Raw genomic sequence first — 15,054 nt, 5'->3', positions numbered from 1 at the left:
CTCCAGATGTTCCTGGACTCCAGTTCCCATCAGCCCCAGTCAGCATGGTCAACTGGAGGGCTACATGGACCTCAGCCTCACCTGAAGCTCTTGCACAAAGCTGTGTATGTGTAGCCCACTTCTGTGTACGCATTGGTGTGGCCTAGGATGGTAATTCAAGCCCAGTATTAGGAAAGAATATGATTTCTCCCCCAAAACACAAGAGCTGCAGTTAGAAGCTCCCATATGCCTCCCCAAAGCTGCTATTTGCATTGCACCAACCTTTGACTTACAGTTATGGATGCACCAGCCCACACCAGCAGAAAAGGACCTGCAAAATGCAAGCATTCAGTGCTGGCAGAATTCTAGCCAGGAGGTGATCCCAGCTGTGGCCTCTTGAGCACCAGAAACCCAAACTCAATAAATTTGAGGTGTTTAACACCAAAAGCACAAAAAGGTTCAAACATTCCGTAGGGGGAACTGCAGCCTGAGAGTTTTATAGAGCTAAAAAACGCAATAGTCAATGTCTTGCGGTTGAGTATGCATTTATTTTTTCCGTTATTTAAAAGAAAAAGTAAAGTTCTATACAGGCCCGCTCCTCCGACATCCAAAATGAGAAACTGAAAGCTAGGCTTTGGGAAGGAGGTGGGAAGACTCTAGCTGCCTGTCAGAGCCCGTGAGCCTCCTTTCCAAAGTCCAGTGCAGGGGTTGGCAGTTTTTGTGGCTTGGGCCAGTTCACAGTCCCAGACGCCGCGGTGGGCTGGAGTGCGCAAACGCTATTTATGGTGCTCCTTCCGGTGTGCACAGCTTCCCATTGGCTGGACCTTCCTGCAGCCAATGGGAAGCCAGCCAGCGGCATGGAAGGCAGTCCCTGCTCTGCTCAGCACCGGTTCAGCGCAGTGCACGGGAGCCGACCAAGAGGGTGGCAGGGGTCCATGGGCCAGTTAAATCACCCCCATGGGCTGCTTGTGGCCAATGGACCTTAGGTTGCTGACCCCTGGCCCAGCGCCTCGCTTACTTGGCTTTGGGAAGGCAGTGCAAGGCCTGGAGGGAGTGTCAAATGTTGTAAGCTGAAGGGGCACAGGCTTTAGTGAGCAGGAAGAGGCTGTGGCAGAGAGCAGTCCGGGCTCAGAGGCCGAAGCAGAGGTTGGAGAGGACTGGGGCCAGGAGGCAGAGATGAGGCAGGCTGCTGAAGAATCCAGGGGGTTTTCCCCTCCTGCTATGACCAGATCCCCTCTCCCCTGGTCTCCCAGAACACACAGAGAAATAAAAAGAGGAGAGATTGGTTGTGCGCAGACGCATTTCCAGTTGCTTGGGAAAAAACCCAGGAGTGAAGGGGACATAGGCAGCTGTGGGGACCTTTAGTCCTCGCAACTGCCTCATTGAGTTGCTACTGGGAAGAGTTGCGAGCATCACTAGGCCTGTGCTGTTTTGGTTTCTTTGAATGAAGAGTTAACTTCACACCACACCAATATTTTTGCTGACCCGCCCCTGACTCCAGCTCCTGACAGTAGGTTCCCCATCAAACTGGATTGCAAGATCATTTCTCTACTGCTCAGGCCAAGGGGAACTAGCGGGATCTACCTCATAGGAACACAGAAAGCTATACCTACTGAGTCAGACTGTTTGGGCCCCGTAGCCCAACACTGCCCACACTGACCGGCAGTGGCTGTTCAAAGTTACAGGCAGGGGAGCTTTTTCTAGCCCTAACTGTCGAGGATTGAACTTGGAAACTTCTGCATGCAAAGCGGAATCTCTACCGCTGAGCTATAGTCCTTCCACCTGGGAGGGTGTCAGAAAAACATACATAATGATGACAATGGGCATAGTAATCTCTCCATCAAATAAGCATTTTCTTTTTTTAAAAAAAAATGTCCCATCCATAGATCTTTTGGCTTTGAGTATGTGGGAGCACCAAACCAGCCCTGAGAGATGCAAACTAGGTCAGGTTTTGCTCAGACTGCTGTGCCTGTAGAAAACACTCCCCACCCCCACCCCGGTTATGTGTTTAAAAACCAATACCCAACACAAAAGGCTTTGAAAGAGTCTGCCGGAGATGTGTCAGCCAAGCATGGTGTCGATTCAAATCAGAAAAGCGCTTGTTCTGTCCCTTGTTCCCGGAGGCTGGCTTTTTCATTTCCAGAATCGGTAGAATCCCAGGGCGATGGCAAGACAAGTGAATACAGAGGCTGTAAATAAATACAAAAAGCCACACACAGAGAAAAAGAAAAGAGTAAGTTTGTGCCGAGCATCTCGAAAGGGTTTTAAGCTATGCACAAGTTGCTGTTTTTTGCTACTCACCAAAATATTACAGTGGAGCCTCTGTTTTTGACATACAGTGGTACCTCAGGTTAAGAACTTAATTCGTTCCGGAGGTCCATTCTTAAGCTGAAACTGTTCTTAACCTGAGGTACCACTTTAGCTAATGGGGCTGGCCGCTGCTGCCACCACTGCGTGATTTCTGTTCTCATCCTGAGGTAAAGTTCTTAACCTGAGGTACTACTTCCGGGTTAGTGGAGTCTGTAACCAGAAGTGTTTGTAAGCCGTGGTACCACTGTAATCCGTTCTGGAAGACCGTTCGACTTCCAAAACATTTGAAAATCGAAGCAGGCATTTCTGGAAGCATTTGCTTACGGAAAACTCAATACGGAAGCCGTGCGGCATGTTCAGCTTCCAAAAAGCGTTCAAAAACCGAAGCAGTTACTTCCAGGTTTTCGGCGTTAGAAAGCCGAAACATTAAACTTCTGAGACGTTCGAAAACTGAGGTTCAACTGTAAATGGTTCATAGTCCGACTCCTCGCAACATCTCCTATTAATTAATTGTTTACCGTATTTTTCATCCTATAGGGTGCACCGGCCCATAGAACGCACCTCGGGGTTTTTTTGGGGGGGGGGGGAATGAATAAAAAAAAATCCCCCCCAGCCGTGGCTGCCGCCCCAAGCCTTGCGCACACCTGCCCGAAGCACGGGGCATCCTCCGGAGGGCTCCGCGTGCTTGGGGCGGCAGGCTACCGCCCCAAGCACCCGGCGGGACCTCCCGCCGGGCGTGCAAGGCTTGCAGACACTCGCCCAAAGCACGGGGAGCCCTCTGGAGGGCTCCCCGTGCTTCAGGCGGCAGGCTGCCACCCCAAGCCTCCCGCCGGGCGCGCAAGGCTTGTGGACACTCGCCGGGGCTGCAGGCTGCTGCCCGCAAGCCTTGTGAGCCCGCGGGAACTCCCGCCGGGCTTGCAAGGCTTGCGGATAGCTTCCTGAAGCCTGGAGAGCGAGAGGGGTTGGTGCGCACCGATGCCTCTCGCTCTCCAGGCTTCAGCGAAAGCCTGCATTCGCCCCATAGGACGCACACACATTTCCCCTTCATTTTTGGAGGGGAAAAAGTGCGTCCTATGGGGCGAAAAATATGGTAACTGAATGTAAACACCGCTTAAAACTTTAAAAAGGAATCCTGAAACCTCCATAGTGATTTAAGCAGAGGCTCCAAGTAGCTGGCTGGCTTCCCAGAAAGCAAAATAATAGAATCATGGAACTGCAGAGCTGGAAGGGACACCCAAGGGCCATTTAGTCCAACCCCCTGCAATGCTAAGTGCTTTCACTGCAAAAACACCAAAAAGAAAAGCAACTCCATTTACAAAAAACAATTAAAAGAACATTTTGTATGTTAAAAGCAATTTCAAACCCAATAGAGACCGGGACGAAGATCTCCACCTAAAAGATCTTCAGTGGGTGCCAAAAAGGCAGCAGAGAAGGTGCCTGTCTGAGGTGTAATGGGAGGCCCGGTTCCTACATCATGCAAGATAGGCCTCCTGAGAAAATAATTGTGTTGGGCTGGGTGCATAAGGGTGGGACAAGGCTTTTAGGCATCCTGGCTTTATACCTTTTACTCTTCTGGAACGTGATTTTTCAACAGCCCAGCCACATACCTGCCAAATAACGTATCGTTTCTAGCTTGTTCGATTCCATGAGTGTTTTCAGGGCTGCAATCTCGGCATCAATTTTATTGCTGACTTCCGTAACGGAGCTGTTGGTGCTCGAATCCTAGAAGGGAACAAGGCAACCGATGCTTTTCATTGGAGATAAGGCCAAAGAAAGAGAGAGACAGAGCCTTTTCAGTGTTGGCCCCATTTGTACAATTCCTTCCCCTGCAAAACCCGCCTGGTGCCAACATTTTTTATCCTTTTTGGGCCAAGCAAAAAAACCACTTTTATCATATCTGTCTTTTAAATATATTAAAACAAAACAAAACATGGCAGGGCTTTTCCCTTTTGGGCTGTGCTCGCCCTGGTGCAAACTGCCCCCCTGCTTTCAGAAAATAATAAGTTGTCTCAGGAGCTCCAAAAATGCAGCTGCACCCGGGCCAGGGCCTTTTCAGTGATGGCTCCGACGTGGTGGAATGCTCTGTCCATGAGACTAGGGCCCTTCAGGATTTAACCTCCTTCCGTCGGGCCTGTAAGACAGAACTATTCCGCCTGGCCTTTAATTTGAATTCAGCCTGATCTTTTATTTCCCTTCCCCTCCCCTTTTATGAAGATCACCCGCTCTGAGACCCCACAGCTAATTCTCCCCAGGCCTCCTCGCTGGCCTAAGTTAGGACCAATTCAGCCAGCTAGCCCTGGGGATTATCTAATGCTTGCTTTTTATTGTTATTCATGTTTTTATACTGTATTTTATGCTGCTTTTATAATTAAGTGTTTTAAATTTGTTGTTGGCCACCCTGAGCCCGGTTTTTGAACTGGGAAGGGTGGGTTATAAATAAAAATTATTATTATTATTATTATTGGTGTAAGGCAGGGAGGTCGGGTCGGAAGTAGGTGGTACGCAACTTCTGTCTCCCCCCACATCCTCCTCCCAGCTGAGTTCTTCAAGGGCGACACTGAGACCTAAGGTGGAGGAAACCGACAGTGAGGACCACCCTCTGGGCTGGATGTGAGTAAGAAAGCAGGAAAGTGGGTGTGGGCTGTGGGCAGACAGATATGGGTGGGGCAGTGGTTCCTTCGTCTTAATGGTCCAGCCTTCACTAGCTCCAAGGTAACACACAGGCTGGTTTTTAGATGGCTCAGCGAATGGTCTGCAAGCTTTTGATGCTGGAATTATGCTGAGGTGGCTCAGATCAATGTCTGGATGGGAGACCTCTGGAAACCTGAGAGCTTTCAATGGAAGGCACAATTTAAGTGTGTAAACACACACACACACACACACAGAGAGAGAGAGAGAGAGAGAGAGAGAGAGAGAGACCTCAAAGACTTGCCTTTTTATGAAACTCTGTTGTGGCTTCCATGAGCTTTTTCTCCTGATCTGTGAACTGGAACGTTTTAAAAAGAAAAGCAATATATGAAATTGTCAATTCTCAAAAAAGCTGGAGCCAAGAAAGGAGGAAGGGGTGCAATAATGAAAATAATTGCCCACCATGTCGGTCACTCTGCTTCTTTCCAAGTTTATGTCCAGCTTGTTTTCAGCTCGGATATGACTGGTTTCATTCTTAAAAGGAAAGACACCAAAAAGTACCCTTAAAAAGAAGAAGTTCTGAGTGATCGTGGGACCAGAATGTCTCAGAAATTGCATATTATCCTCCCTCCCACTCCTTGCCCACTTACCATTAGCTGCTGTTTAACTTGATCCAATTCAATCTTCATTTTCTGGGTATCAAGAAAGATTGGGGTGGGGGGAGGGAGAGGAAAACATCCCGGGTCAGCAGATGCTTAATTAAGAAAAATGAAAAGTAAAATGCTTATAGCAATGGGGTGTGTGTGTGTGTGTGAAGATTTGGCAACAACTTTCCATGTTGCGTGGAAGACATCAAATTATGAAAACATAAAGGCAAAACTCATAAGCAATTCATTGGAATTAACTCCCATGACAGTGTATATATAGGATGGCTGGCTTCTTGTGACCGTAAGAATACGGGGTAGCATCCAAAGGATAAAACTGATTTAGAGAAGGGAGACAAAATTGAGAATCTATTAAGAAAAGGGCCCCGTTTGTTATGGACTGGTGTGATTAAAACACCAGAAAACGACGAACCATGCATCTTATTAAAGGTAAAGGGACCCCTGACCATTAGGTCCAGTCGTGACTGACTCTGGGGTTGTGGTGCTCATCTCGTCACAGAGGGAGCCGGTGTACAGCTTCCGGGTCATGTGGCCAGCATGACTGAGCCGCTTCTGGCAAACCAGAGCAGCGCATGGAAACACCGTTTACCTTCCCGCCGAAGCGGTACCTATTTATCTACTAGCACTGTGATGTGCTTTCAAACTGCTATGTTGGCAGGAGCTGGGACCAAGAAACGGGAGCTCACCCTGTCACGGGGATTCAAACCGCCGACCTTTTGATCGGCAAGCCCTAGGCTCTATGGTTTAACCTGGAACACCATAAAAGCATAAGACCAGTCCCTTCACCAAAAAGAGTGTAACTTGCAAAAGGATCTGTAAAACTGTCACTGCAAAAGGAGAGCTTGCATTTTATAACACCTCTTTTGCTATACAGGAATCCCCAATTGAACTTGTGCACCTTCAGCTTTATGTGTATGGCAAAAAACCCCAAAACCTTAACCAATTTAAAAGAGTCGGAAAGTAGGTGGAGTTCCTGGAAAAATGACTTTGGCAATCCCACCCGCCATTGAACCTAATGGGTTTCGACCAGTGGATTTCAACCAGTGTGCCGTGGCACTCTAGGGTGCCGCGGGCAACACTGGCCTCTGTCCCTCTTTCCTTCCCTCCCTCCCTCCTCTGATGCCCTCTCACGTCTCTGCCTCCCAAAGGCTTGCACAGCTGTTTGCTGCACCAGCCCTGGCCACAAGCTGTCCAGGCAAATGGTGCCTCTGGGGCTGGCCAGGGGGTGCTGGTTGCCAGTCCGCCAGCCCTTGCTGTTGGGAATGGACAACAGCAGGCCCCTGTGGGGTAGTGTGAAGAGGCACCTCTCTTTGGTGAAGAGGCCTCGGTCCTGTATATCTGAAGGAGCGTCTCCACCCCCATCGTTCAGCCTGGACACTGAGATTCAGCGCCGAGGGCCTTCTGGCAGTTCCCTCATTGCGTGAAGTGAGGTTACAGGGAACCAGACAGAGGGCCTTCTCGGTAGTGGCATCCACCCTGTGAAATGCCCTCCCTTCAGATGTGAAGGAAATAAGCAGCTATCTTATCTTTAAAAGACATCTGAAGGCAGCCCTCTTTAGGGAAGTTTTTCATATTTAATGCTGTATTGTTTTTAACAATTGATTGGGAGCCGCCCAGAGTGGCTGGGGAAACAGCCAGATGGGCGGGGTATTAATTTATTTATTTATTATTATTGTTATTATTATTATTATTTGTGGGGCCTGCCTGGTGTTTTTACATGAGTAGAATGTGTGCTTTTATTTAAAATGCATCTCTGGGTTATTTGTGGGGCATAGGAATTTGTTCATCCCCCCCCATATAGTCCGGCCCCCCACAAGGTCTGAGGGACAGTGGACCGGCCTCCTGCTGAAAAAAACTGCTGACCCCAGCTCAGGGAGGGTGTCCGAAAAAGGCTCAGAGGTTGCCAGCTCCGCAGGCAAGGGGTGACATTACTGGGCTCCTGAGCCCCACAGGGGGCGCCAAAGAAAGAATGTAGTTGGCCCAGAGATGGAAGAAAACAACAAAAGAAGAATGGCAGACGAAACTGATGGAGTATACAGAGATGGCGAAACTGATGGGGAAGATCCGAAAGCAGGAAGATCAAGTATTTTTAAAAGACTGGAGTAATTTTATTTAGAAGACCATTGTAAACAGTTAAAATGACGGGCAGGGATGTAATGACACTTGTAATGTGGTATTCATGATGGTCACTATGGATAGACAACAGATGGATAATGGTAAAAGATGCAGAAAATTTAATCTTAAATATAGAACCCATGGAGGGAGGGAAGGAGGTCCGAAGGTTGAAAAGAAGCTTTTATTTTAATGTTTGAAATGGTTAAAGTTAAAATGTATAAAATTGTGAAAAACCAATAAAAATTTATAAAAGAAAAAAAGAGAATGTAGTTGGCCAAGGGAGCCATGGACTCAGAAAGGTTGAAACCCTCTGGGTTTTGACTATACTCAATTTTGGCTTTAGGCACGACCCCCAGAATGTACCATATTTTTTGCTCTATAAGACTCACTTTTTCCCTCCTAAAAAGTAAGGGGAAATGTGTGTGCATGTTATGGAGCGAATGCAGGCTGCGCAGCTATCACAGAAGCCAGAACAGCAAGAGGGATCGCTGCTTTCACTGCGCAGTGATCCCTCTTGTTCTGGCTTCTGAGATTCAGAATATTTTTTTTCTTGTTTTCCTCCTCCAAAAACTAGGTGCGTCTTGTGGTATGGTGCGACTTATAGAGCGAAAAATACGGTAAGTTGTGGGCTCCCCATATAATTTGTGATTTCTGAAGAACTAAATGTTGCTACTAAAACACAACAAGGCCAATCGCTGCATTTTCTTCTTAAGTAAATGAAGAGAAAGGAAGGGTGACAGAGTAAATTGGTTTATTGGAGGAAATTACCTCATTCTCTGCTCTCAAGTTGGCAAACTCACTCTTCTCAAGAATGACCATGTCTTTTCGGATGGAGTCGAGATGAGCCATTAACTGCTGCAGAGTTATTTCCTAAATAGGAAAAAAAGACCCACACTGATGCCCCAAGGCTTTTTGAAACACTTCCAATTCTTTTCGTAGAAAATTAAATTTTATTTCAGGGGTAGGGATCTTTGGCCCAGAGTTTTCTCGGCAAAGATCACTCATTAACTCGGTTTATAACTTTGGGGGTGGGCAGCCTGCATTTCCGTTTGAGGCCAGGGCTTTGTTGTGCTACAACTCCCATCACCCTCCGTGAGCATTAAAAGCATGATGGGAGTTGTAGTCCAGCAACCTCTGGAAGGCATCCCATTGGCTACCCCTGCTGTAAGACAATATGGAGCTTGAGGGACCATTGGTCTGACTTGAGGACATGGTGGCTTCCCACATTCCTATGAAATTACCTCGGAAACCCTTCAAAAGTTGTTGCCAAGGAGACGTTTGGAGCTATGCGCTGAAAGTATGCACTGAAAGCAGGACTTTAAATCTCAGGCCAAGACTAAAAGGGTAAAGGGACCCCTGACCATTAGGTCCAGTCGTGGCCGACATGTTGTTGTGGCACTCATCCTGCTTTATTGGCTGAGGGAGCCAGCGTACAGCTTCCGGGTCATGTGGCCAGCATGACTAAGCCGCTTCTGGCGAACCAGAGCAGCGCACGGAAACGCTGTTTACCTTCCCGCCGGAGTGGTACCTATTTATCTACTTGCACTGTTGATGTGCTTTTGAACTGCTAGGTTGGCAGGAGCAGGGACTGAGCAACAGGAGCTCACCCTGTCGCGGGGATTTGAACCGCTGACCTTCTGATCGGCAAGTCCTAGGCTTTGTGGTTTAACCCACAGCGCCACCTGCGTCTCTCAGGCCTAGACTACTGGGTGTCAAAAGGCAGGTCGCGGAATGATACACAGCACCACTCCACTTAAAGGGAGAAGGAAAGTCTAGGTCAGTCACGCCACACATGTAAAGCACCATGATACTACTTTGAACAGTCATGGCTTCCCCCAGAGAATTCTAGGAGCTGTAGTTTGTTAAGGGTGCTGAGAGTTGCTAGCAGACCCCTATTCCTCTCAGAGCTATGGTTTCCAGAGTGGTTTAACAATCAATCCCTCTTCACAGGGAGCTCTGGGAACTGTAGCTCTGTGAGGGGGAACAGGGTGTCTCCTAACAACCCTCAGCATCCTTGCAAACTACAACTCCCAGAATTATTTTGGGGACGCCATGACGGCTTTAATGTATAGTTTGAATGTAGCCTGGTCAATTCAAGCAAGTATACTTTCTTTGTTTTATATATAAAAAAGAAAAAGCACAGCAAGGCCTCACTTTCAGCTTTCCACCTTCGCTGCTCAAATTCTCCTCAGACCCTTATTCCTCTCAGAGCTACAGTTCTCAAAGCAGTTTAACAATCTATTCCTTTTCACAGGGAGCTCTGGGAAGTGTAGCTCTGAGAGGGAACAGGGTGTCTCCTAACAACTCTCAGCATCCTTGCAAACTACAGCTCCCAGAATTATTTCGAGGAAGCCATGACGGCTAAAATGCTATGACCGCTTTAGCTTTATAGTGTGAATGTAGCCTTCTCAATTCTAGCAAATATTCCATTTTCACCCCAAAGGAAAAACACAGAGAGGTCTCACTGTTGGTTTTGGGCCTTTGCTTCTCAAATAACAACAACAATTCCAAAACAAGCACAGAATTCCTTTCTCTGTCATGAAATTTTAAAAATCCCGGTAAAAGCTTCGGAACTGTTGGAACTGCAACCTTGCAGGCCACAGAGCTTCCTAGTTTGGGTTGAGAAATAAATTAATGCTTGTGGAACAACAACATTTTAGAATTCACGCCTGGCTCTTGCGAAGTTTCCTGCACAACTGTCGCTCTGTGTCAGAACCCAGGAAGGCATGTTCACTTAGGAGTAGTTTGCAAACAAACAGAAAAGCGTTTGCAAACAGAAAGGAAACTTCCAGATCCTTCTACCATCATAGGAAGCTTTTCTTTAAGTGTGCCCAATGTATCAGCGAAAGCTGAAAAAAAAAGGGACAATGCTGATCTGTTTCTTTTATAACCCCTATTATTATACTGGGAAGAAGGCAAGATTTCCAGAAATTATATTTTATTCATATCTATATCCAAGGACGTGGGGGGCACTGTGGGTTAAACCACAGAGCCTAGGACTTGCCGATCAGAAGGTCAGCGGTTTGAATCCCCGCGACAGGGTGAGCTCCCGTTGCTCGCTCCCTGCTCCTGCCAACCTAGCAGTTCGAAAGCACGTCAAAGTGCAAGTAGATAAATAGGTACCGCTCTGGCGGGAAGGTAAACGGTGTTTCCGTGCGCTGCTCTGGTTTGCCAGAAGCGGCTTAGTCATGCTGGCCACATGACCCGGAAGCTGTACGCTGGCTCCCTCGGCCAGTAAAGCGAGATGAGCGCCGCAACCCCAGAGTCGGCCATGACTGGACCTAATGGTCAGGGGTCCCTTTACCTTTACATCTATATATATTGCAAGTGGCTTGGAGAGTGATGATGACAAGGAAGAGGAACTTCTCTGTTGCAGTTCCCTGTTTGCAGAACGCCTTTTCCCTAGCAAGGTCTGCCTGCAGAACCTTCCCTGACATCTTCTCAGTACCAGGGCAGGGAATGGGGCAAAGGCCTCTTCTCACCTGCTGAGCCTGGGTCACCATATCTTTGTAGACTGTATCCAAGCTGAGAGTGGACAAAGATGTTAACGCCGCCACAATGGTTTCGGCCTGCTCTTTCCCAAACCCTGCAAGGGTAGATAAAAGCACAACATGTAAAAGGGGGACTTTACCTAAAGGAAATGTTGGGGAATCAGTGGTCCTCTAGGCAATGTACTACATCTCTCATGGGCCATGTTGGCTTGAAGGCTTCCCAGAAGAAAATGTGTCCCCCCAGGCCACAAAAGGCTCCCCCATCTCAGCTCTAGATCAAATATTCCTGCCTTCAGATAAACCTGGGTAGAGGCAAAACCTGACTTCCATGCTGGAGCCTTTGGCTCAGTTCCTACTGAGGAGTTTGTACCAATTCAGGCTGCAGAAAAGGGGCAGCTGGTGAAACCAATTGCTCCTTCACGCACAAAAGATCCCTGCACACAGAAAGCTAGACATTCAGGGAAACTGATTTGAGGAATCCTTGTAGGTTCAAGCAGCATTGTTCAATTTGCACTGTTGTTCGATCACGCCCTTTGCTCACCGTGTGCCTCTAGATCACGCACTAGATTATGGGTGTCAAAAGTGAGTTTTCTTTGCTCCAGTGGTGTTATTTCGACTCTTCTCATGTCGTATGACTTCGCTGCAGCAGTGGCAGCAAAACCTGAATAGAACAAGGAGTTTTAAACCTCTGCTTATATTTCCAAACACTTTAAGAGCGTTACGAAAAGCCCAGTGGTGCAATCTTACACGCATTGCCTTGAAAGCAAGTCCTACTGTGTTCGGTAGGACTTACCGTATTTTTCGCTCTATAAGACGCACCAGACCACAAGACACACCTAGTTTTTGGAGGAGGAAAAGAAGAAGAAAAAATATTCTGAATCTCAGAAGCTAGAACAGCAAGAGGGATCGCTACGCAGTGAAAGCTGCAATCCCTCTTGCTGTTTTGGCTTCTGGGATAGCTGCGCAGCCTGCATTCGCTCCATAAGGCACACACACATTTCCCCTTACTTTTTAGGAGGGAAAAAGTGAGTCTTATAGAGCAAAAAATACGGTACTTCCCAAACAGCATCTATAAGATGACAGCTTAAATATTTTCAGCTCCAGGAATTTTCCAAGCACACGCACCAAAGCATCAATTCTAACATCCTTTTAAAAAAAAAGTCAGTATACTTTAACCCAAACTTCCTCAAATTTCTGAGAGTTGCCTACAAATTGGAGGCCACCTTGCTTTCAGCATTCAAAACAGCCAAACTTTTAAGAGCAGGAAGTAGTACGATTTTCCAGCAGTTAATTAGCGGGTGAGGCAGCAACACAGGAACCTGCCTTATGCAACATCAGGCCACTGGCCCATTTAGCTCAGTATTCCTAGAATCATAGAGTTGAAACGGAACTGCAAGGGTCCTCTAGTCCACCTCATGCAATGCAGGAATCTTAACATGCATTCCCCCATCCAATTTGAAACCATACTGGACCCTGCTTAGCTTTGCAAACATGCTAGCGGTTTTACTGCTGTGCCACACTACTCCCTCTCCTCCATATTGGTCCCTACAGCCACAGCAGTCACTGTAATTCTACAAAGGTGTGCCTCTCCAGAAAGACGGACGTCAGCTATTGCCTACACTGACTGGTAGGGCTTCAGACGGGTGTCTTTGCCAGACTTAGTTGGAGATGCCAGGGACTGAACCTTCTGCAATCAAACAACGTTGCTCTACCGGTGGGCCTATGTCTCCTTCCCTACAGAATGCTTTGTACTGGAGATTATTTGCCCACCTAGCACAGTATGGTCTATGGCATGGGTAGGCAAACTAAGGCCTGGGGGCCAGATCCGGCCCAATCACCTTCTAAATCCGACCTGCAGACGGTCTGGGAATCAGCGTGTTTTTACATGAGTAGATGTGTCCTTTTTAAAAAAATGCATCTCTGGGTTATTTGTTGACCACATAACACCGGTTCTGAGAGATCTGCACTGGCTCCCAGTACGTTTCCGAGCACGATTCAAAGTGTTGGTGCTGACCTTTAAAGCCCTAAACGGCCTCGGTCCTGTATACCTGAAGGAGCGTCTCCACCCCCATCGTTCAGCCCGGACACTGAGATCCAGCGCCGAGGGCCTTCTGGCGGTTCCCTCATTGCGAGAAGTGAGGTTACAGGGAACCAGACAGAGGGCCTTCTCGGTAGTGGCGCCCGCCCTGTGGAACGCCCTCCCATCAGATGTCAAAGAGATAAAGAATTACCTGAGATTCAGAAGACATCTTAAGGCAGCCCTGTTCAGGGAAGTTTTTAATATGTAATGCTGTACTGTTTTTAACACTGATTGGGAGCCGCCCAGAGTGGCTGGGGAAACTCAGCCAGATGGGCGGGGTATAAATAATAAATTATTATTATTATTATTATTATTATTAGTGGGGCCTGCCTGGTGTTTTTACATGAGTAGAATGTGTGCTTTTATTTAAAATGCATCTCTGGGTTATTTGTGGGGCATAGGAATTTGTTCATCCCCCCCCCAATATAGTCCGGCCCCCCACAAGGTCTGAGGGACAGTGGACCGGCCTCCTGCTGAAAAAAACTGCTGACCCCTGGTCTATGCAGTGATGGCTCATGGGGTCAGGGCCAGAGGTAGCGACCTCTGGATAAATACTGAGCAAGATGGTAGTGATGTGGGGAGTCCTGGGTCGGCGTCAGCTGACCTGCAGCTGCACAGCACTTAAGCCAAGCCCCTGCCCCAAGCAGCTTACAATATAATATTAGACACAGCACAGCAAAATGAAGAAGGAAACAGCGGTGGGGTAGTATTATTATTTTTAAAATTAGTAAACCGCCCATCAACTGCAGATCTCAGGGGTGGTTCACAGCATAAAAATACAAGACAAAACCACATCTAAAACACGATAAAAGCAAATGTGCAAGGCACACACGTTTCCAAATCAAAGTATTTCAGGGGAAGGGTCATAGCTCATTTGCTTTGCATGAAGAAGACCCCTTTCTGAGATTCTGGGGAGCAGCTGCCAGCCAGTGTAGGCAACACTGAACTACATGGCCTGACTCTGTGCAAGGCAGCTCCCTGTGCTCCTATCGCCTCTTTTCCTTTTTATTTTTTTAGGACAGCACTTCAAAAACACAACGACTTGAGGGTGCGCTGTTGAAAAACGGATCGTGGGAACAGGACGCAGGGCAACACTCAGAAACAAGCCCGACTGGATCCCCTGGGTCTTACTCCCAAATACCTCTCTGCGGTGCCGAGGATCCGTTGCTCCACCGGACCAGGAGCCTCGCCCCTCGCCCTCTAAAGCCCAACATCTTCTTAGCGTCTCCGCGCACGACTCTTGGAAAGAGAAGCCGCACTGGGGATTCCCACTTCCGGCCTGGAGCCCAACGGGTTGCTGGGAAATGTAGTTTTTTCTGGGCACATGGGAACTCCTCAGTTGTTCCTCCTCCTGCTGCCTCAAAGTCTTCTGGGAAATGTATGCAGCGCGGTTAAACCAGGGGCGTGGAAAGCCGCTTGCAGAGCAGAGTGAATGAACCAATGAACGAGGGGACCGTCTGTCTTTCTTTTATTTTTAATCGCAGACTTTCTTATGCAGTGCCCGTCAATCGTAGAATCATAACAAATAAGCAAAGTAGAACAACAAGGTCACATTGGGGGACCTGGGCATAGCCAGGGTTTTTGTTAGAGAGGGCAGAACCCCAGATTTGTATTGATTTGTATTTATTTTTACTGATTTAGGGGGGCAGCTGCCTCCCCTGCCCCCCCCACTTTGGCTACACCCATGGCTATACATGGGTGTAGCCAGGATTTATGTTGGGCTGGGGGCAGGACACCCTGTCATCACCCCCTGCCTGGCTCTGTCAAGCAAATTCGGGATGTCTCA

The 15,054-nt window shown here is 47.8% G+C and overlaps 1 protein-coding gene across 1 annotated transcript; it reads right to left on the bottom strand.

Moving 5' to 3' along the window:
- Nucleotides 1–507: 507 nt before the first annotated feature.
- Nucleotides 508–14,562, bottom strand: CCDC90B (coiled-coil domain containing 90B). Its single transcript, XM_081910146.1, has 9 exons — nucleotides 14,410–14,562; nucleotides 11,730–11,849; nucleotides 11,180–11,283; nucleotides 8,466–8,567; nucleotides 5,568–5,609; nucleotides 5,380–5,451; nucleotides 5,222–5,275; nucleotides 3,897–4,011; nucleotides 508–2,168 (listed from the first exon to the last, which is right to left on the bottom strand). Exons 1-9 carry the CDS (start codon nucleotides 14,480–14,482, stop codon nucleotides 2,113–2,115), a joined length of 738 nt encoding a protein of 245 aa, XP_081766272.1. The 5' UTR covers nucleotides 14,483–14,562; the 3' UTR covers nucleotides 508–2,112.
- Nucleotides 14,563–15,054: the final 492 nt, after the last annotated feature.

This window comes from Podarcis melisellensis (assembly GCF_964234715.1).
Source record: "Podarcis melisellensis genome assembly, chromosome: 4".
Lineage (NCBI taxonomy): Eukaryota > Metazoa > Chordata > Lepidosauria > Squamata > Lacertidae > Podarcis > Podarcis melisellensis.
This window is presented reverse-complemented; position numbering and strand designations above follow the sequence as displayed.